Raw genomic sequence first — 19,010 nt, 5'->3', positions numbered from 1 at the left:
GGAGCCTCACCTTATCATTCTAATGAACTTTAGATTTCCCTTGACTAAATTTTAACAAACTACAGAAGAAGACTTAAAGGCTAAACATATTTTGTTATGACATTATTCCAAACATGAGAGAGAGGGAGGGAGGGAGAGAGAGAGAGAGAGAGAGAGTGAGTGAGTCTTTGACTTTCTTTAATGTCGCTTGGTGGTTTTCAGTGTTACTTGCTCAGACCATTAGTGGCCAGAGTTAAACAGAACTACAATCCTGCTGGCAAGGATGTCAGTCAGTTTACCGTGTCGACACTTGTTATTAGAAACACAAAATAGTGTGGCTACAAAAACACCCGGCAGTTAAATAATGCTCCTAGCAGGAAGAGCTCTCAGCTATTTACTCAGGAGAGATCAGAGTGCGCCTTGAGTGAAGACTCAAGCACGGCTCCTCAGAGGCTGCTGTCGTTATGTCGTCCCCCAGATCTGCAGCGCAGGGAAGGGATGAAGAGCTCCGACCCAAGTGTGCCGTGCTTCTCAGCAGTGTGTGGGAATTAGTGATCACACAGCCTGGACGAATCCCACCCACATTCACCAGTGAAAGAAGCCAGACTCTGGAAGAGTGCCATCTGTCTGACAGGAACAGGGAGGATGGGGGGCAGGCAAGTGATTGGCAGCAGGGAGGAGCAGGGTGGAGGTTGATTGCAGGGTCTGAGCAGGTAATTGGGAGAGATGATAAGCTTATTGTCTTGACTGTTGTGGATACATAACTAGTTATTTGTCAAATTCAGAACTGTACAGTAAGGTGAAATTTACTGTGTATACATTCTTCCGCAATAAGTCTGACTTAAATTTTTTCTTTTCTTTAAGATGTATTTATTTTGTGTATATGAGTACACTGTCGCTGTCTTCAGACGCACCAGAAGAGGGCATCGGATCCTATTATAGATGGTTGTGAGTCACCGTGTGGTTGCTGGGAATTGAACTCAAGACCTCTGGAAGAGCAGTCAGTGCTCTTAACCACTGAGCCATCTCTCCAGCCTTCATTTTTTTTCCTTTTAATGAAACTAAACGTTCACACATAGCTACATGTGAACATACGCATGTACCCACATAGAGAAGCGGAGAGGAGAGGAAGGGAAGGAGGGTGTGGAGAGGATGAGTATGGAGTTCTGCACTGACGTTCCGGTTTATTTAGAATTACCCCACAGAGATGGGTAAGGTCCTCTGGGAATGCTGGGCGGGACCACAAGCATGTGGGTGTGCTTTCCTAAGAGCTTGAACCACCCCACTGTGGTGTGTGATGGGCGTTAAATCGAATGTCATGATTTTCCCATTCTGTTTTTCCTATTAGAATCATCTCTAGCATCTTTTTGTATTGGCAGTCCAAGTTTCCTCACCTCTGAATTGTGTTTTGCTCTGCTTTGGTTCTGTGCCATTCTGCTAGCTTCTGCCTAGCCAGGAGCCTTTTCCAGCCTGCAGTTGGCCTTTCGACTAGTTTATGGCAGTGTTCACATTATGTAAGTTTTAACTTTGTGTGCAGTTGGATCTGTTGATTCACATCTTTGTACTTCATGCTTTTTTTTTTTTTTTTTTTTTTTTGGTTTTTCGAGACAGGGTTTCTCTGTGTAGCCCTGGCTGTCCTGGAACTCACTCTGTAGACCAGGCTGGCCTCGAACTCAGAAATCCGCCTGCCTCTGCCTCCCAAGTGCTGGGATTAAAGGCCTGCGCCACCACCGCCCAGCTACTTCATGCTTTTTTAAGATTTTTATTTTACATGAGTGTATATTTTGCCTGCATATACTTATGTGTACCTCAGGTGTATCTGATACCCACAGGGGCCAGAAGAGGGCATCTGATCCCCTAGAACTTCGAGCCATTGTGTGAATCCTGGGAACCCAACCCGGGTCCTCTGCAAGAGCAGCAAGTGGTCCAGACTGCCGAGCCACTCCCCCAGCATCTTCATCCTTTCATATGTGTTGTTTGTATTTATTTTATATGTGAGTACACTGTCAATGTCTTCAGAGACACCAGAAGAGGGCATCAGATCCCATTACAGATGGTTGTGAGCCACCATGTGTAATGGTTTATCCACAAATGTTAAACCACTTTTAGAATAATGAAGCTCTGGGTAATGCTGATTTGATCTTGGTGAATGATCTTTTTGATAATCGTGAATTCAGTTTACAAGTATTTAATGGACAGTTTTTTTCATTTATGTTCAAGAAAGAGATCTGTGTAATTTCTTGTTGAGTCATATCTTTTTCTAGTTGTGGTATCAGTATAATACTGTCTTCATTAAGAGTCTGGAAGCATGCCTTTCTTCTCTGTTTTAGGAAATAATTTGTGTAAATGTTGTTAGTTCTTTTTTTAAAAAATATATTTATTTTATGTATATGAGTACACTGTAGCTGTCTTCAGACACACCAGAAGAGGGCATCAGATTCCATTACAGATGGTTGTGAGCCACCATGTGGTTGCTGGGAATTAAATTCAGGACCTCTGGAAGAGCAGTCAGTGCTCTTAACCACCGAGCCATCTCTCCAGCCCTCTTAGTTCCTTTTTGAAGATCTGGTAGAATTCTGCAGCAGATTCATTGTGATCCTTGGCTTTTTTATTTCAGTAGACTTTTCATTTCTACTTTAGTCTGGTTATCAATTGTTGGTTACAGATCTGTTTAAATAATTTTGTCTTGGTTTAATTTTGTTAGGGCCTATGTGTCTAAAAATGCATCCATTTCTTTTAGATATTTTTCCCAAATTAGTGGAATATAGGTTTGTAAGGTATAGTCTCTCTACTTTTTTAATCTCTGATGTCTGTTGTTACTCTCTGACTTTATTTATTTACATTTCTCTCCCTTTTAGTTAATGTGACTAAGAGGTTGTCATTCTCCCTTATCTTTTCAACTCTTTGTTTTATAGTTCTTGTGTAATTTTTCCTATTTCTAGTTCATTAATCTCTGTTCTAATCTTCATTAATTCTCCCTACTTACTGCTTTGGGTTTGATTTATTTTCTGTTTTCCATGACCTTAAGGTGCGACATTAAGTTACTTATTTGAGAGCATTCTTTTTTTTTTTTTTTTAAATGCAGGCATTTAATGCTATGAACTTCCTTCTCAGAACTGCTTTTATTGTACCCTATAAATTTTGGTATGTTGTATTTTTACTTTCATTCAGATTCTAGGATTTTTTATTTCCTTTATTTCTTCAGTGACCTATTTATTGTTCTATGAATTAATTGTTAACTTCTAAGAGCTTGGATTTTCTGTAGTTTCTTTTGGTTTAGTATCTAGTTTTATTCTTTGTACTCACATGGAATGCAGGATGTTTTGATTCTCCTAGATTCTCCTATTTTCGTATCCTAACCCACGATTCATCTGGAAAGGATTTTATGACCTGCTGAAATTTATGTGTATTCTTTAATATTTGGGTGGAATTTTCCATAGGTCATTGTTAGAGTCATTTGCTTTATAATTTCATTTAACTGTAATGTTTTCTGTTTGTTTGGTCCAGATGACCTATGGTAAAAATGGAATATTAAAATCTCCTAGTATTTACTGTGTTGGGGTTAATCTGTGGTCTTATATCTAGTAATATTTGTTTTATGAAATTGGGTGTACCTGGGTTTGGTTCATAAATATTAAGAATTGTAATGGGCCCTCTCGATGGGCTGTTTATTTAATGAGTATGAGTGATCTTTTTTTTTTTTTTTTATCTCTTCTGACTGGTTTTCTTCTGAAGTCAGTTTTGTCAGGTATTTAAATACTCATGCCTTCTTGTTGATAGTAGAAATGTGGCACATCTTGGTGGCTAATGATGTCCTGCTGTCACTAGGTTATTAAAAGTGGGCTTAGAGATGGGGTTTTCCAACACACCTGGCATGATTTCTGCCTGAGTTTTATTGGATAGTTTGGCTGGGTATAATAGTCTGAGTTGGTAGTTGTGATCTCCTGGGCCTGCCTGGCCTTTGGGGGTTTGGAGCTGAGGTGGGGCCCAGCTGTGTTGGACAATGGCCAAAACACTGATGGCCTTGTAACTTTCTCTAATTGTACTGATGCTACTAGCCGATGGCTTGTGGAGACTAACACTCTCTTGCTTATTCTGTGGTTGAAAATCACTGGCTTCTTTTCTCTTTATCTCTCTGTGCTTTATTTTTACTTTATAAATCTCTGCGCTTTATTAAATGTTCTATCTTTATAACTCTCTATTACTGTTCTGTACTTCTTTTTTTTTTTTTTTTTTTTTTTTTGGTTTTTCGAGACAGGGTTTCTCTGTGTAGCCCTGGCTGTCCTGGCACTCACTTTGTAGACCAGGCTGGCCTCGAACTCAGAAATCCGCCTGCCTCTGCCTCCCGAGTGCTGGGATTAAAGGCGTGCGCCACCACGCCCGGCTACTGTTCTGTACTTCATTAAGTGCTATGAAAACTTAACTCTTACTGTTCTGTGCTTCATTAAATGATGGGGAATAACTCTTTATTAACTCTTTATTACTATTCGGTGCTAAAAACTTAACTCTTTATTATTTGTGCTTATATAAGCTCCAATATCTGGTGATTAACACATGCTGTTTGGCACTGGGGGGTTAGGTAAAGAATTTATTGATAACACTCCCCTCTCTGGCCAGGCAGCCAGAAGCCTCTCCCTGGGTAGGCTGGTTAACTGTGAACCAGAGAGGAAAAAGAATTAAAATCCTTTACATGGGCAAAAATTCACAGACACGTATACATTCATAATACACATTCTGGCCAGGCCCAAATGCCTGCTCCATCCATTGTGCACATATTCATACATACCTACACGTAGAAGCAGACATGGGCAGTCGGGGGATGGATGGAGGTAGGGATGGAGGGATGGATGGGGGAGAGCCCCCAAGCCAACACATCATCTTTCTTTCTTTTGGTGACCTTTTTATAGACAAAAATTCTTAGAAATTACCTCATAGATAAAATGTTACACAAAATGGGAGTTACAGAAGGATGTTGGTACTAAGTTCAAGCAGTGCTTCATTCTTTGTGCTCAATATAAGTTTAAAGCAACAGTTTCACATGGCCTTGCCTTAGCATAGTGAACATCTGGGGCTTTATCTTTGGACCTAAATGTTTTTCCTTGAACACACATTTGTTCAAAGCCTATTTTCCTTTTTAGTGTAATTAAGAAGCTCACTGTATTCCTTATTATGTAGCTTTTACTCACTATTATGAGGAGGCTCATTCTATTCTTTTGTTTGTTTGTTTTGTTTTTCAAGACAGGGATTCTCTGTGTAGCCCTGGCTGTCCTAAACTCTCTCTGTAGACCAGGCTGGCCTCGAACTCAGAAATCTGCCTGCCTCTGCCTCCCAAGTTGTGGGATTAAAGGCGTGCGCCACCACTGCCCGGCTCCACATTCTATTCTAAATTTATTTTATCTTTCTAGTAAAACAACTAAAACCACCTCTTAAAACTTTCTTCCTAACATTATTTGAATCAAATCAGGGACTCTATAAAATCATTAATTCATCTAAATAACATTAATTCATGAAGGTTTATCTTTACATTGATCTGCAGGAAATCTGCTCAACATGGTGAGCTACTGCCCAGGGATTATTATAGTAATTTAATAGTGACATGAAAGGCATATTAGCTGTAAAAATCCTGAGATGAAAGCTCTTTGGCACCCTGTTTCATAGAGCTCTCCCATCCCAAACCTGGAGTTCTGACCTTCTTCCATGCCTATAGTTCATAGCTTGGCTTTTCCATGGTACCGCCAAGTTCTTGCATATTTTGTTCATGAATTTAAAAGAAATGATCATGTTCTCTGAGTGATTCTGTTCCTATACCTTGTCTTCAGGCATGGATGTTCTGCCTTCCAGAAGCTCTGTTCTGTTGGTGAGGCTTCCCACTGACCTCCCCACTGATTCCCCCCACTGAACCCCCAATGACCTCCCCACTGACCCCCCACCGACCCCACTGACCTCCCCACTGACCTCCCCACTGACCCCACTGACCTCCCCACTGACCCCCCACTGACCTCCCCACTGACCCCCCCACTGACCTCCCCACTGACCTCCCCACTGACCCCCATCGACCCCACTGACCTCCCCACTGACCCCACTGACCTCCCCACTGACCCCACTGACCTCCCCACTGACCTCCCCACTGACCTCCCCACTGACCCCACTGACCTCCCCACTGACCCCCCACTGACCTCCCCACTGACCTCCCCACTGACCTCCCCACTGACCCCACTGACCTCCCCACTGACCCCACTGACCCCCCACTGACCCCACTGACCCCACTGACCTCCCCACTGACCCCCCACTGACCCCACTGACCCCACTGACCTCCCCACTGACCCCCCACTGACCCCACTGACCTCCCCACTGACCCCACTGATCCCCCCACTGACCCCCGCCCCCCTCCGACCTCCTCAGTGAATTTGATTTACAATTTCTGATTGTCCTTATCCCCTCATCCAGTTGTTTATTTTCATTTTCCTGGCCCAAGTTAATTCCGGTATCTGGAAGGCTTTGAACAAACTTAGCGAGTTTACAATTGTTCTTTGGAATTAGGTGCCTTGAGTTTTGTCTGAGTTGCTCTCTTTGAGGGCCATGCCTGTGGGGTTGGTGATTTTGGTGGGGAATGGATTTTCTTGTTTTGTCTTCCTGTTTGTATTTTTGCTACAAGATTTGGACATCTGGAGTTAGAATATTGGTTGTCTTTTAATGTGAATTTATGTCCCAGATTTTGAAGGTAGGGCCACATTCTTGGACAGATGCTTTGGGGAGTCTTTTTGACGTAGGGTCTCTCACTAAGCCTGATGACTGTCTGTGTGGACAGAAAGCCCTAGAGATCCCCCCCGTCTTTATTTCCCAGTGCTTGGCTTACAGGTGCATGATGCTGTGCCGAATATTTTTTTAAATATGGGTACTTGGTACCTCAACTCAGATCTTGCTTGCCCAGCAAGAACTTACTGCTGGGGCTGTCTTCCCAGCTCCCACAATCCATTTTATAAAGAAGGAATTGAACATAAAGGATGCTTTCTATAGCTTTAAGCTGCCGACAGAGTTGGCACCCTGATTATTAGTGTTCTGAGTGTCTGAAGGCCTTAGAGAGACACCCACAAATAGCCTAAAAACAACCCAGCATGAACTTTTATCATCTTAGAAGTCTGGAACAAGACTAGATTTCCCTGGGAGTGCTGAACCATAAAAATCAAAGCCAAGCTATGCAAAGGTCTCCCAAGGAGGTGAGAGTGCTCCCAGGCTGACGCCTGAGGCAGAGTCACCTGAGATCAGCACACAGAGCACTAGCGAATGTGAATGTGCGGATGGGGAACTCAGTGCCAGGAAAGTCTACTCAGAATGTGCTGGGAGATGTCAGCCACGCCTGGTGTTTTATGAGACTACCCCTCAGATTCCCTTTCCTTCTGGGAGCTAAGAACAGCACTAGACACACTGTTCTGTAACCTTGGCCCTTCCTTGTCCGAAGGGGCATTAGGGTTAGAAGGCTCCTAGGACTTCGTGGAAGTTTATGATCTCCACATCTCCCATGTGTCAGTAAAAGTGTGGTTCATCTATTTCATTCTTCCCATGTATTCCCTTGCAGGTCATAGAAGAGATTTTATTTTTATCAAGAATAAATAGAAAACTATTGACAGATTCTAAGCCTGGTATACTCTCTCTTGCAGTTGTGTGGGAATGGAAGGGGTGGGAGAGAGGGAAGACAGTGAAGTCTGGTTTAGAAAACCAAGAAAGAAGATGGAAGCATTAGCATGCGTGGAAGCGCTTAGTGGGATCGCTGTGTGCAAGGGGAAAGCGGGCAGTTCAGACATGTCTGAGGTGGGAGATGTGAAGAGTTTTGCTCTGCTCTGCCTTCTGAAGGTGGCCTGCTTTCCTTCCTCATTGGGAATTCAGGAAAGAGCCAGGGCTGTAGTGATTGGAGCTGAAAGGATCTGAGCCACTCAAGCCAGCTGTCCATCCCATCAGCCCTTGCTCTTTGCCAATAGCCCCCAGCTTCTTTGAAGGTCTTAGAAAGCTCCGTGCTGGAGACCTGCTATTTAAAGGTGACTGAGCCTGAGGTGTGGTAAAGACAGCACTGAGTGAGGTAGCAAAGGAGTCGCAGAAGCCGAGACAGATGTGCTGTGTGTGAGAGGGAAGGGGCAAGTGGTCAGCTCTGTAGCTCCCAGGGCTTGAGTACAATTTTTAAACATCAATTGCTAGATTATTAAATAAGGAGAGGTGGAATTTTGAAAATGCTGTAGCAATTAGGCAGGGGAATTTGGATGGATATTTGAACAGTGAAAGTGAATAGCTTAGCCATTGTTCTTAAAGTAGAAACCAGGTTGCAAGTAATATGAGCCCATCTTTTGTTCTTGTAAATGAGTAAGACCCACTGCCTCACAAAATTGCACAGAAATGGGGGGGGTGGTCAGTGCAGTAGACCCAGGGGCTCGCACACTATCACTGGCTGCCCCTGTCTACCAGCTCTGCATTCTGTGCTCCAGAGGGGTCCCAGTGACTTACTTACCTTCCAGACAAACAACGCTAATGGAAAGAGCATTCCTTCCAGCATGTATACAGGCTTTACTGGCTTATGTGCACACCCATGCACACCCATAGCACACAGCACAGAGGTTAGAAGCAGATACATATGCTGACAGTCATCTGTTCACCTCCGGAGCAAGGGCAGGTAAGAAGCCAGCCTTGTCTGGATCCTATGAATGGGGTCAGCTAGTTTTTCAAAGGAAAATGAAGATGTTTCCATAGAGAAGAGTGCCTGCTACCCAGACAGAGCTAACAGATGCCCACTTTGTTGTGAAAAGAAGCCTTTGGTCCAGTGCATCTGAGCACTTGCATAGGCTCTGCACTCTCTCGTTTGACACAGAGGACACATGGTTCTATGTGCTGGGGTGGCTCCGAGGAGCACTGACTAGTTCTGCTTGAATTAATTTATAGAGCTAAAGACCAACTAATCTTGAGATTTGGGCCAATGAGCTTAGTATTTCAAACTCACATTGTCAGAAGGTAGAAAATGATACTGCTTTGATAGCTAAAACTGTTTTTGTTGTTGTTTTTGTTTTTCGAGACAGGGTTTCTCTGTATAGCCCTGGCTGTCCTGGAACTCACTTTGTAGACCAGGCTGGCCTTGAACTCAGAAATCCACCTGCCTCTGTCTCCCAAGTGCTGGGATTAAAGGCATGCGCCACTGCCGCAGACCCTCTGGGCCCCTTTGTCTGCGTGGAACAGGTCTCTAGTAGCAGGCGGGCAAAGCGTTGGATGGAATGACAGACAGATGCACACAGGAGAGGTTGTGTAGAATCTGAATGTAATTTGTCAAATCGAGCATCAAACTTTTTATACAGAAGAAAATAGGGAAGTTGGGTGACACACCAGCAAGGTACAAAGAGGTTACCGGATGCTTAATGACTCTTACACAAAACCGAGGAATGTAAACACAAAGACTGGCAGGAACTGGGCAATAAAACAACTGAGACAAAGACAGCCCTATCTAAGGTCAGCTATAGTCTTTGAAGCCAGGTGTGAGGTCTTTACACTCCTAGGGCAAGGGCTTTCACACCCAAGTCATCGTTCTAATTAGGGAGTTCAGTTCTAGCTAACCATCTCATGAATAATGTAATACTCTAAAACCACAGCCCGATCTACTTCCTAAACCATTGTAAATTCCTGTATATGGGAGTGACTTGGCTTTTATTCTAAGTGATAGTGTAATACCAGAGGCAATTCTGAATGTCACTGAACAGGCAACATTCTTCCTGAATTCTAAGCCCATGGTCAGCTCAAGGACTTTCTAGGACATTGGAACACTGGTGAAGGCTTGGCTATGTCAGAATTCAATCTTAAAAGGCATTTATAATAGGATAATACTAAAAGAGAGCATGTGGATCCATACACCAGACTAATGCAGGAATAGAATGAGTATTCTATATGAGTATAAGAGAACGCCAGACTCCGGGAGGTGAGTTTCCGTGAAACTCTCTGTCTCATGAGTGGCTTCTAGGCCTCTCGGCCTGTCACACTGACTCGACAGGAGTGTGTGGCACGCCCCCACTGCCCAGCCTAGCTAAAACTTTTTAGCATAGTGTGAAGACCTTTTTGAGAAACCATGTTTCTCGGTTGAGCCTGCCCATGATCCTACAACCATGTGTAGGGTGCCCTGCATTTCCTCAGTCACATTTGTCTTCTTGTCTCTCGGCCTCACCCACACTGCACCACCTACTTTTCCTTCTACCCAGGACCTTCCACTTGTCTTTTAAGTGACAGTGTACGCTTTGGTTGAAGATACCGGCAGCTTCTCTTTAATGAGGTCTAACCTACATCTACTAAACGTCATCTGGGTGCCCCCCACCCCACCATCACTATAAAGAACTCCTTTTTTGTCCTCAGAGGTAACCTTTCCCAAGTCGGAGGCCAGAACAAACGCCCGTTTAGATCTTCTTATTCTCATACTCTGGTATCGGCTTTTTAGTTTTTAGATTTGTCCTCTTGTTCTTCAGTGCTCGAGCACAGGTCGCTTTCTCTCTCTCCTTCCCTGCCTGTTGGCACTGCAATTCCAGTTTGTTACTGACTTGCTTTGCTTGAGGCTGAATAACTGTTGTTACCTGCTGAGCTTTCTAACATCTCATACTCGGGTGAGTTCTGGTCAGGCGTGAGTCTTACATTGTGAAGCACTAGTTCTTTTTATGCCCCTTAAAAGAGTTTTGGGGATTTGAAGCAAGTAAAGTACTTACCATCAGTTTGGCCCTTTGGAAACTTGTTTTGATTCTCTCTAGGGTTGGGTAGAGCGGCCTTTACCTTGCAGTCGATTCCACAGAATTCTGAGGTGTGCCGTGTCCTGAGCAGCCTCTGCATCCAGGGAAGGCTTTCAACTCTTCTCGCCTGTGGTATCCTGGGACTGCTGGGCTGTCTCCCTGGTGCAGTTTCTCATTCCAGAGGTTACTCTTGAGCAGGGTTGGCGTCATCTCTTCAGTGCCGAGACTGCAGGTCAGCCAGAGGTTTCAGGATCCTTGAGGCAGGTTTCTGAAACTGTGCCAGAGAGTAGTCTGCTTCCAGCCATCCTGCAACCAGCTCCAGCCACATCTGCTTTTCCCCATCTCTTTCTTCTCAGCTCATTGAGCTCAGTAGCTTCCTTCTCTTTGTCAGTCCGGATTCCTTTTTTAATTTGTAAAGGTTTTTGAGATGGGGGAGGGTAGAGAGAGATGACTCAGGAGTTTAGGACGCTTGTTTCTCTCACAGAGAACCTTGGTTTGATTCCCAGTACCCATATGGCAGCTCACAATCAACCCTAACTCCAGTTCCAGGGAATCTGACACACCCTCTTTTGACCTCTAGGCACCAGACATGACACATGATACACATACATACAAGCAGGCAAAACACTCATACACATAAAAATCTATAAATCTTTTTTTAAGGTTTAGACAGAATTGTACGTAGCCCAGGCTAGCCTTAAAGGTGCTAAGTAGCCAAGAATGACCATGAACCCTGGTCTTCCTTCCTCCCGCATGCTGGGATTCAGGATGTGTACCAGCATGTCTGGCTTCAGTCTGGAAATTGATTCCAAGCACAGAGCCTCAGTGATCAGAGGCTTACCCTGCTTGTGTCCCTTTCCCCGGCTCCCACAATTCTCCTGCACTTGCTTGCTTCTCTGTGTGTCCACAGTACTTCCAGAAGTTGTTCAGTCTGAAGTTGTTTATAACACGGGTAGAGTTTGTGACCATCTTAGTCCTCTTAGGCAGAAATGACGTGATGGCTTTTCTCCTAGTTTCCCTTTAAAACCAAGTAAGTGAAACTGCAAACTGAAAGACCTATGGGAATGATGGACGTGGGCCACCATGCTAGGCTGGAAGTCCTCCATAGATACTCAAGTTCATAAATAAACAAGGAACAAAAATTCAGGGTTTTTTGTTTGTTTGTTTTGCAACTTCTAGTGAATTAATGAGTGTAGGCAGTGCTCATCCTAACTGCTAAATTCACACGCATAGGACAGGACACACATATGTGTGGTAGAGTCACGCATCTGTGGTCTAGCAAAATCCAAGGAAAGATGAGCCTGAATTTGATCCAAGTTCTAGGTCTATGAGGCATACAAGAGACAGGATACATATGAAAAGCATGCTTGCAGGCACAAGAACAGAGGTTAGTGAGGGTGAGTCTAGGGATTACGACTAACAATGGGCTGTGATTAGCTTTGCTCTTCCTGTTTGTATGCAGTATGCATGCATTGGTGTGGGTGTGCTTCAATGCATGGGTGCACGTTTGTAGTTAGTGGTCAGCCTTCAGTGTTACTCCTTAGGAGCCATCCACTTTAGTTTTGAGGCAGTGTAGCTTCCTGGGACCTGGTTTTGCTGATTAGGCTAGACTGCTGGCCAGCCAGCCCAGGAGTCCTCGTGCCTGTCACCCGCTAGCACTAGAATTATACTGTATCCTCGCGCCTAGCTTTTTATGTGGATCTAAGGATCAAATTGTTAGGCAGCCCCTAATTGTTAGCCCTTAATTTATACATTTTTTGAACGGTTAAAAAGCATTGAGAAAGGAATAATATATTATGAGATGTGAAGGACTGTCTAAAGTTCTGATTTCAATGTACATGGTAGAGCCTTGCTGGTCAGCAGCCACACTTGTTCATCCATGGTGCTTTCTCTTACCACAGGCCTAAGTTCACACTCCTGTAATATTTACTCATTAGCCCTTTCCAGAGAGAAATCTGTTGATTTCTGATCTAGAGACTCAGTGACTTAATGCCTCATCAGAGATCATAAGAGCAGATGAGAAAAGACAGGGAAAAGTCTGCAGGCCTAAGGGACCCAGCAGCCCCATGTCTGAGTAAGGATGCTATCCTAGCCACGCCAGCATGTGGACAGCATTTGGATGCCTGGTCACACAATGAAGGGCTGTAGAAAAAAGCCAGAAGACAGGAAAATGTGATATTGTCAAAGACACTTGATGACAAGGAATTGTTAATTTTTAAAGATTTGATTTTGTGATTATGTTTTTAAACTTTTTATTCTTTGTGAATTTCACATCTTGCACCCCAATCCCACCCATCTCCCCACCCCTCCATATCTGCCCCCACCTTTGTGACCTCCCTCACCCACCAAAACCATTATTTTTTTTTAAAAAAAACCATGCCATAGAAGCTGTGATGTGTCCCACAGCACATCCTTTGCCCCACACAGCTTGTAAATGTTGGTTGCGCTGAGTCATTGTTCTGGTTCGAAGCCTCTGGTTCTGACACATCACCACTGGATCTCCTCTTGACTCTGCTTGGAAATCCTGTAGCTTTGGTTACTCCAGCAATTCACAGATGGGGTAGATATTGGTGTGGGTCAGCTCACATCCCTGGATCTGAGCCTGGGTTGGTCAGCCTGCCAGCTCTCCAGTGCCCCATCACCACCACCACCACCAGGGCCAGTTCTCCCTCCCACACCCACACCACCACAGCCAGCTTTACAGTACTATACAGGCATGGTGCAGGGCCAGGGCCAGCTCTCCAGAGTGCTGCAGCTAGCGAGGAGCAGGGCCAGCCCATCATACAAAGGGATCATAAAGTAGCCAATGTTAGGAGTACAGTCTGTCTGATATTTCAGAGTGCCATGCCTGGTGTACTTTATCTCGATGAGCAAGTAGCTGATTACTGTGTCAGACATCATGAAGCTGCCCGAGCCTACCATAATATCCTTGGAGCCAACTGTCTGTTCCATGATGCTCAGCAGCCGCACCAGAGCACCCAATCTGCACACATGGCTGTCATCCACCTGCCTGTTCCCTGCAGCCCACCCAGACCCATACCCCATCCCACCACAGCAACTTGTGCTTATGTTTTTAGAGACCTGAGCTTCGAAGCAATACATCCTGCCATATTTACAGATACTTGTCTTAGCTTCAGGATGATCCAGGGCATGGGTGGCTGTGGGGTGGATGTAATGAGGGGCTGTGTGTGACAGTTGTAACCAGATCATTTCATTGTGCTAGTTTTCTCTACTCTTGTATGGATGCTTCAAGATTTACATTACACAATGAAAACAAAACAAAAATCTGTGCTGGGGGAAGGAAGGTTGAGAGTTTTAGGCCAGTATGGACTGTGTGAGGAGACTGTTTCTCAAAAAGTTACAACTGAAAATAGATGTCCAAGCAAAAATGTTTCCTTTGGGAATGAAGGGGGAATAAGTAGTCTGAGAAACTCTCACAGTCCCGCAGACCTGTGGTGTGTCTGAAGGTTTTATTAGGAAGAATAAAAGCTCCATAAGATTCTTTGAATGAAAGCCCTTGGGCACCGAGTCCCAAGAAAGAGAGACAGCTGATCGGCTCAGCCTGCAGTTACCATGAGGCCAGTCAGAGTCCTAGCAGGTGAGTGTGTGAGGCAGAGGCTGCAGCAGGCATTTGTGACCCATCCTCTGGACTCTGTTGCAGTCACTGGGAGGAATGACTGACTGGTGCAATCAGCGTCACGCTGTGGCCTTACTCATGGTTGCTGTTTACTATTAAACTGCCTGTGCTTCAGCGTGAGATCACAGTATTGTGTTTCTGGCACAGGGAACTCCTGTGTAGCATCTCAGGCTATGGGCTATGATCATTGGTGTGAGATAGGATGTTTGTTTCTGTGGGAAATATGAGGTGACCCCTTGGAAATTAGACCAGTGTTTGTTTCTTCTCCATCACAACATGGCAGACTTTTTTTTTAACGAAGTAGAAATACCCACATTCAAGTTCTAGGCTACCATCTAATCCTGACCCACCTGCAAATGATTTTTATGCCTGTCTCATTGCTTTTTGACTAACATGATAGATAACCACTGGCTATCACTGTTGAAAGCACATCCCTTGCTGCTTCTTTCTTCCCTCGTGTTGTGTCCTGCAAAGACTCTATCTGAGATATTTTTCCTCTTTTCAGTATAATTTGAACCTCAGAGCTGCAGAAGGGAGTGGAAACACAGCCCTGAAGCTTCAGGCGGAATCTCATTTTTAAATATATTGCCACCAGCACCCGAGTGATTGCCAGTACCCCTTCATCAGGAAGCCTTTGGCGCCCAGAGCTTGGGACTGAGGGTTATCTCTCAGCGGTTAGTTATCCAGCTATTTCTGGAGCCATGGTCTCGTGTGCTTCTCTCAGAGTCGGGGTCTTTGTAGCAGGTGGGATGCTTTGCCATTTTGTGAACATGAAGTGCCCTGTTCACATCAAAGCTTATGAAGTCACACTTGGCATGGGTTTAAAGCTGATTTATCTTGTTCAGTACCAGTGACCCTACCTGCAGTGACATCCTCCTGCGTAGTGGCTAGCTTACACTGGCCAGCAGAGTTGGAACCAGGAGGCATCAGAGACCAAATGTGGAGACACAGGCCTGTAATCTCAGCATTTGGAAGGCGTGGACAGGAGGGCGCCAAGTTAGAGGCCAGCATGAGATATATAGCAAGGAAATATATTTGGAAAAGGACCGGGAAGTGCATCAGAGCCACTAAAGAAACCAGTGCAGTGAGGGAGACCCAGAAGATGAGGGCAAAGGTATTCTTTTTGGCCATGCTTATTCACAGTGGACTCGGCACCTGAGTCCTTTGTGTCCTCTGCTCCCTCTCCTGATCTCTCCGTTTGTTTATGGAGACTTTTTATTGTTAATTTTTGAGAGTGGGTCTTGCTCTGGACCTCACTATGTAGCTCAGGCTGTCCTAGACCTTATGGCAGTCCTCCTGCCTCAGCTTCCCATGAGCCACCATGGCAAGCTTTTGGGGTGACTGTGGGGGTGGGGTTAGGGACCACATGGTGACAAGACTCTGGAAATGAGCTACAAGGTGTACAATGCAGAAAAGTCATGTGCGAAGTTGTCCTTACAGACACCACATGCACTGCGGGGGCCCTGGGAACTCCAGGAACCCTGCCCAAACCCAGCAAGATAAAGGTGGTCAGAGTCTGAGGGAGAAAGGGAGAGTCAGGCACAGGGCCCAAGATTGGCTCTTCCATTTTGTGGTACAGACAGGCTGGATATAAAGTACAAAACAAACAAGCAAACACAAATTTAAAAAAAACCTAAAAAGTGGAAGTTATATAAAATATTTTATCTTAAACTCCACTTTTTTTTGAGGGTGTACATTTCACATTAACTAGCAAAAACATAGCATGTTCTGGGTAGCTCAGCGGGTAAAAGGCTTGTTGCACAAGCCTGACCTGGATTTAACCCCTGGAAGGAGAGAACACACTCCTGCAAGTTGCCCTTTGACCTCCACACTTGCATGATGGCGCCCCTCTGCCTCTTGCTAAATAAACAAACAAATGCAATAAGGTTTAATGCGGTAATGCCTGTGCGTCGTACATCATTACTGATGTATGATGGGGGCAGGCCAATCTGCAAATGCATCCCTAGCATTCGGCCTCAGGTCAGAGGGTAAATACATTTGCATTGCCAAATTGTGCACCAGAAGCACTGGGCTAATGTGTACTCTATGCCTTCCCCACAGCCTGCCACCTGAAACAGCTTATTTGGGGATGTCATAATGAATGACACATTTCTTCTTACTAATCTGGGAGTTTTTGTCCTGTGTTTGAGACCAGGTTTCATTGTGAAACTTGAGCAGATCTCAAACGTGGCAATATTTCTGAGTCAGTATTCCTAAGTATTTCGAGTGTGTGCTGCCATTCCCAATATAAGGAAGTTTTTTTGTTTGTTTGTATTTTGTTTTTTTTCGAGACAGGGTTTCTCTGTATAGCTCTGGCTGTCCTGAAACTCATTTTGTAGACCAGGCTGCCTTCCAACTCAGAAATCCGCCTGCCTTTGCCTCCCAAGTGCTGGGATTAAAGGTGTGTGACACCACGAGGAAGTTTTAGAGCCGTTGTCTGACTTCTTTCTGTTTTTAAAAAGAAACTATTGGTGAATTTCAATGGAAGTTGAAAATTACCACTATGGATTGAGGAAGAGCAAACAGGGGAGGCCAGAATGGCCACGGGCATTTTCTTTTGTCTTCGGAGTTCTTGAGCTTCTAGGTGATCAGGCTGACGATATTCCAGCTCAGGCTGCATCCCCAGCAGCAGGCGGGCAGCTGAAAAGCCGCAGGCCCCAGGCCCCTGCACATCCGCTCTGCAGACAGTGCTAGGTCCTCTTGAGTGCTTGTGTGAGGCTTGTACCCGCTGCTGCTCTCTGCTGGCTTTCCCTTTTTCTCAACTGAAAACTCACAAGACCAAATGGCCTCATTTACCATTATTGAGAAAACAGGGTTTTTATGACGAGGAATCTCACCACACAGTTAGCAGTGGGTTTGATAAACTCCTGAGTGAGAACAGTGAAGGCTGTTTCTCAGAAATGGAGGGTCACTTCGGCAAATCTGGAAGCAGAGAAATGCGTTTTACAACAAGTATGAGTGATGTTTACTGCTCTGGTATTTCTCTTAGTTTTAATACAGAGTTTGAAAGCCGGTCTTTAAATGAGTGCTGGGACTTGGTACTGGTGAGGTACGCACCTTGGCATTTGGTGGCCTCATCCCATATGTGACTTATGAATAGGTATTTGTCCCTTTCTGTTCCTGTCACTAACCCCACCTAATTGCTGTTTCAGGAAGGGTTTTCACTCATTGGCAGCAAGAACTGGTTGAAGATTGTAAGACGCATGGACTGTCTTCTGTTTGGAACAACAATAAAGGCAAGATGACACTGAACTGCACAGCCCAGTCATGTTTACACCAATGCCCTACTTTTCCATTGCTGTGTATGTGGCAAGGTAGGGGTACAGGGAGCAGCTGGGGTGGAGGCGACCTGTGCGGGAAGAATGTGTTGAAGAAAGGTTTGCCCAGTAAGCAAAACCCCAAGCAAGTAGGAGCTCGTCCTGGCATGCAGGCTGGTGGCTAGCATGGGCTGTGCCGTGCGGCTTCTCAGCTCTGAGCACTGGGAGCAGGCGGGCTGGCACCGTGTGTCTGCTTAGTTAGATGTTTTAAGAAGGTATTTTTGAAGGTTCCATGGAATATATATTGTCGTTTCTTCTCATTGTAATATTTAAAAATAGGAACTGGGTATGGTGGCACATGCCTTTAAATCCAGCACTCCAAAGGCAGAGCAGTCACATCTCTGTGACTTCAAAGCTTTCCTGGTCAACACAGTTCCAAGTCAGCCAGGGCTATGTACAGAGAACCTGCCTCAGAAAACAAAACCAACCAAACAAAAAATCCCTGGCCAGTAAATGGCTTAGTGGAGAAAGGTGCTTGCTGTGTTCAATCTCTGAGACCTATAAAATACAGAGAACCACTTCTATAAGCTGTACTTTGATCCCCATGGGATGGCATCACAGCCACCTGTAACTCCAGTTCCAAGGGGATCTTGTTCTCAGTTCTAACCTCTGTGGGCACCCCCTCCCCACATACACAGACATACACATACAGACATAAATAAAGAATGCAAGCAAATCTTTTAAAAATTAAAATTCCCTTTTATTTGTGTGCTAGGTCTGTTAAATATCAAAGACGCCTGCAAACTAATCACCTAGATGAAGCCCCTTAAAAAAAATAAAGCACGCATGAACCTGATGGTGGTGGCGCACGCCTTTAATCCCAGCACTAGGGGGGCAGAAGCAGATGGATCTCTGTGAGTTCAAGGCCAGCCTGGTCTTCAGAGCAAAGTTCCAGGACAGCCAGGGTTACACAGAGAAACTCTGTCTCAAAACTGAAGAAACAGAGAGGAAGAGAGGGTGAGAGGGAGAGGGAGGGAGGGAGGGAGGGAGGGAGGGAGGGAGAGAGAGAGAGAGAGAGAGAGAGAGAGAGAGAGAGAGAGAGAGAGAGAGAGAGAGAGAGAGAAAGAAAACCAATCAGTTAACATTTGGCCAAGCATGTAATAATGAAATTTAGGGAACAGATACTAATTTTAAGTCAGACTTTAGGAATTCAAGGAGCGCTCATGTGCATCCAGTGAATGGCTCTTAGCCAGGAGTACAGACCCCAAAGAGCATTGCAGAGTTCAGGGGGGTCTCTGAACCTACAGGGCTTTCCAGTGACCTCTAACTTGAACTTGCAGTTCTTTCTGCTATGGATGTGGGTGACAAACTGCAGTAGTATGGAACGTCTCATGGTGG

The 19,010-nt window shown here is 44.9% G+C and overlaps 1 protein-coding gene across 1 annotated transcript in view; it reads left to right on the top strand.

Annotated features, from left to right (window-relative positions):
* Nucleotides 1–19,010, top strand: part of Rec114 (REC114 meiotic recombination protein) — an 86,394-nt gene that overhangs the window by 55,247 nt on the left and 12,137 nt on the right. Inside the window, exon 3 of the mRNA XM_021172887.2 lies at nucleotides 17,508–17,591. Coding sequence (XP_021028546.1) covers nucleotides 17,508–17,591 — 84 coding nt within the window. The remainder of the gene's footprint in view (nucleotides 1–17,507; nucleotides 17,592–19,010) is intronic.

This window comes from Mus caroli, unplaced genomic scaffold (genome assembly GCF_978045245.1).
Source record: "Mus caroli unplaced genomic scaffold, Mus_caroli_1 scaffold_11, whole genome shotgun sequence".
In the NCBI taxonomy this organism is placed as follows: Eukaryota; Metazoa; Chordata; class Mammalia; order Rodentia; family Muridae; genus Mus; species Mus caroli.
This window is presented reverse-complemented; position numbering and strand designations above follow the sequence as displayed.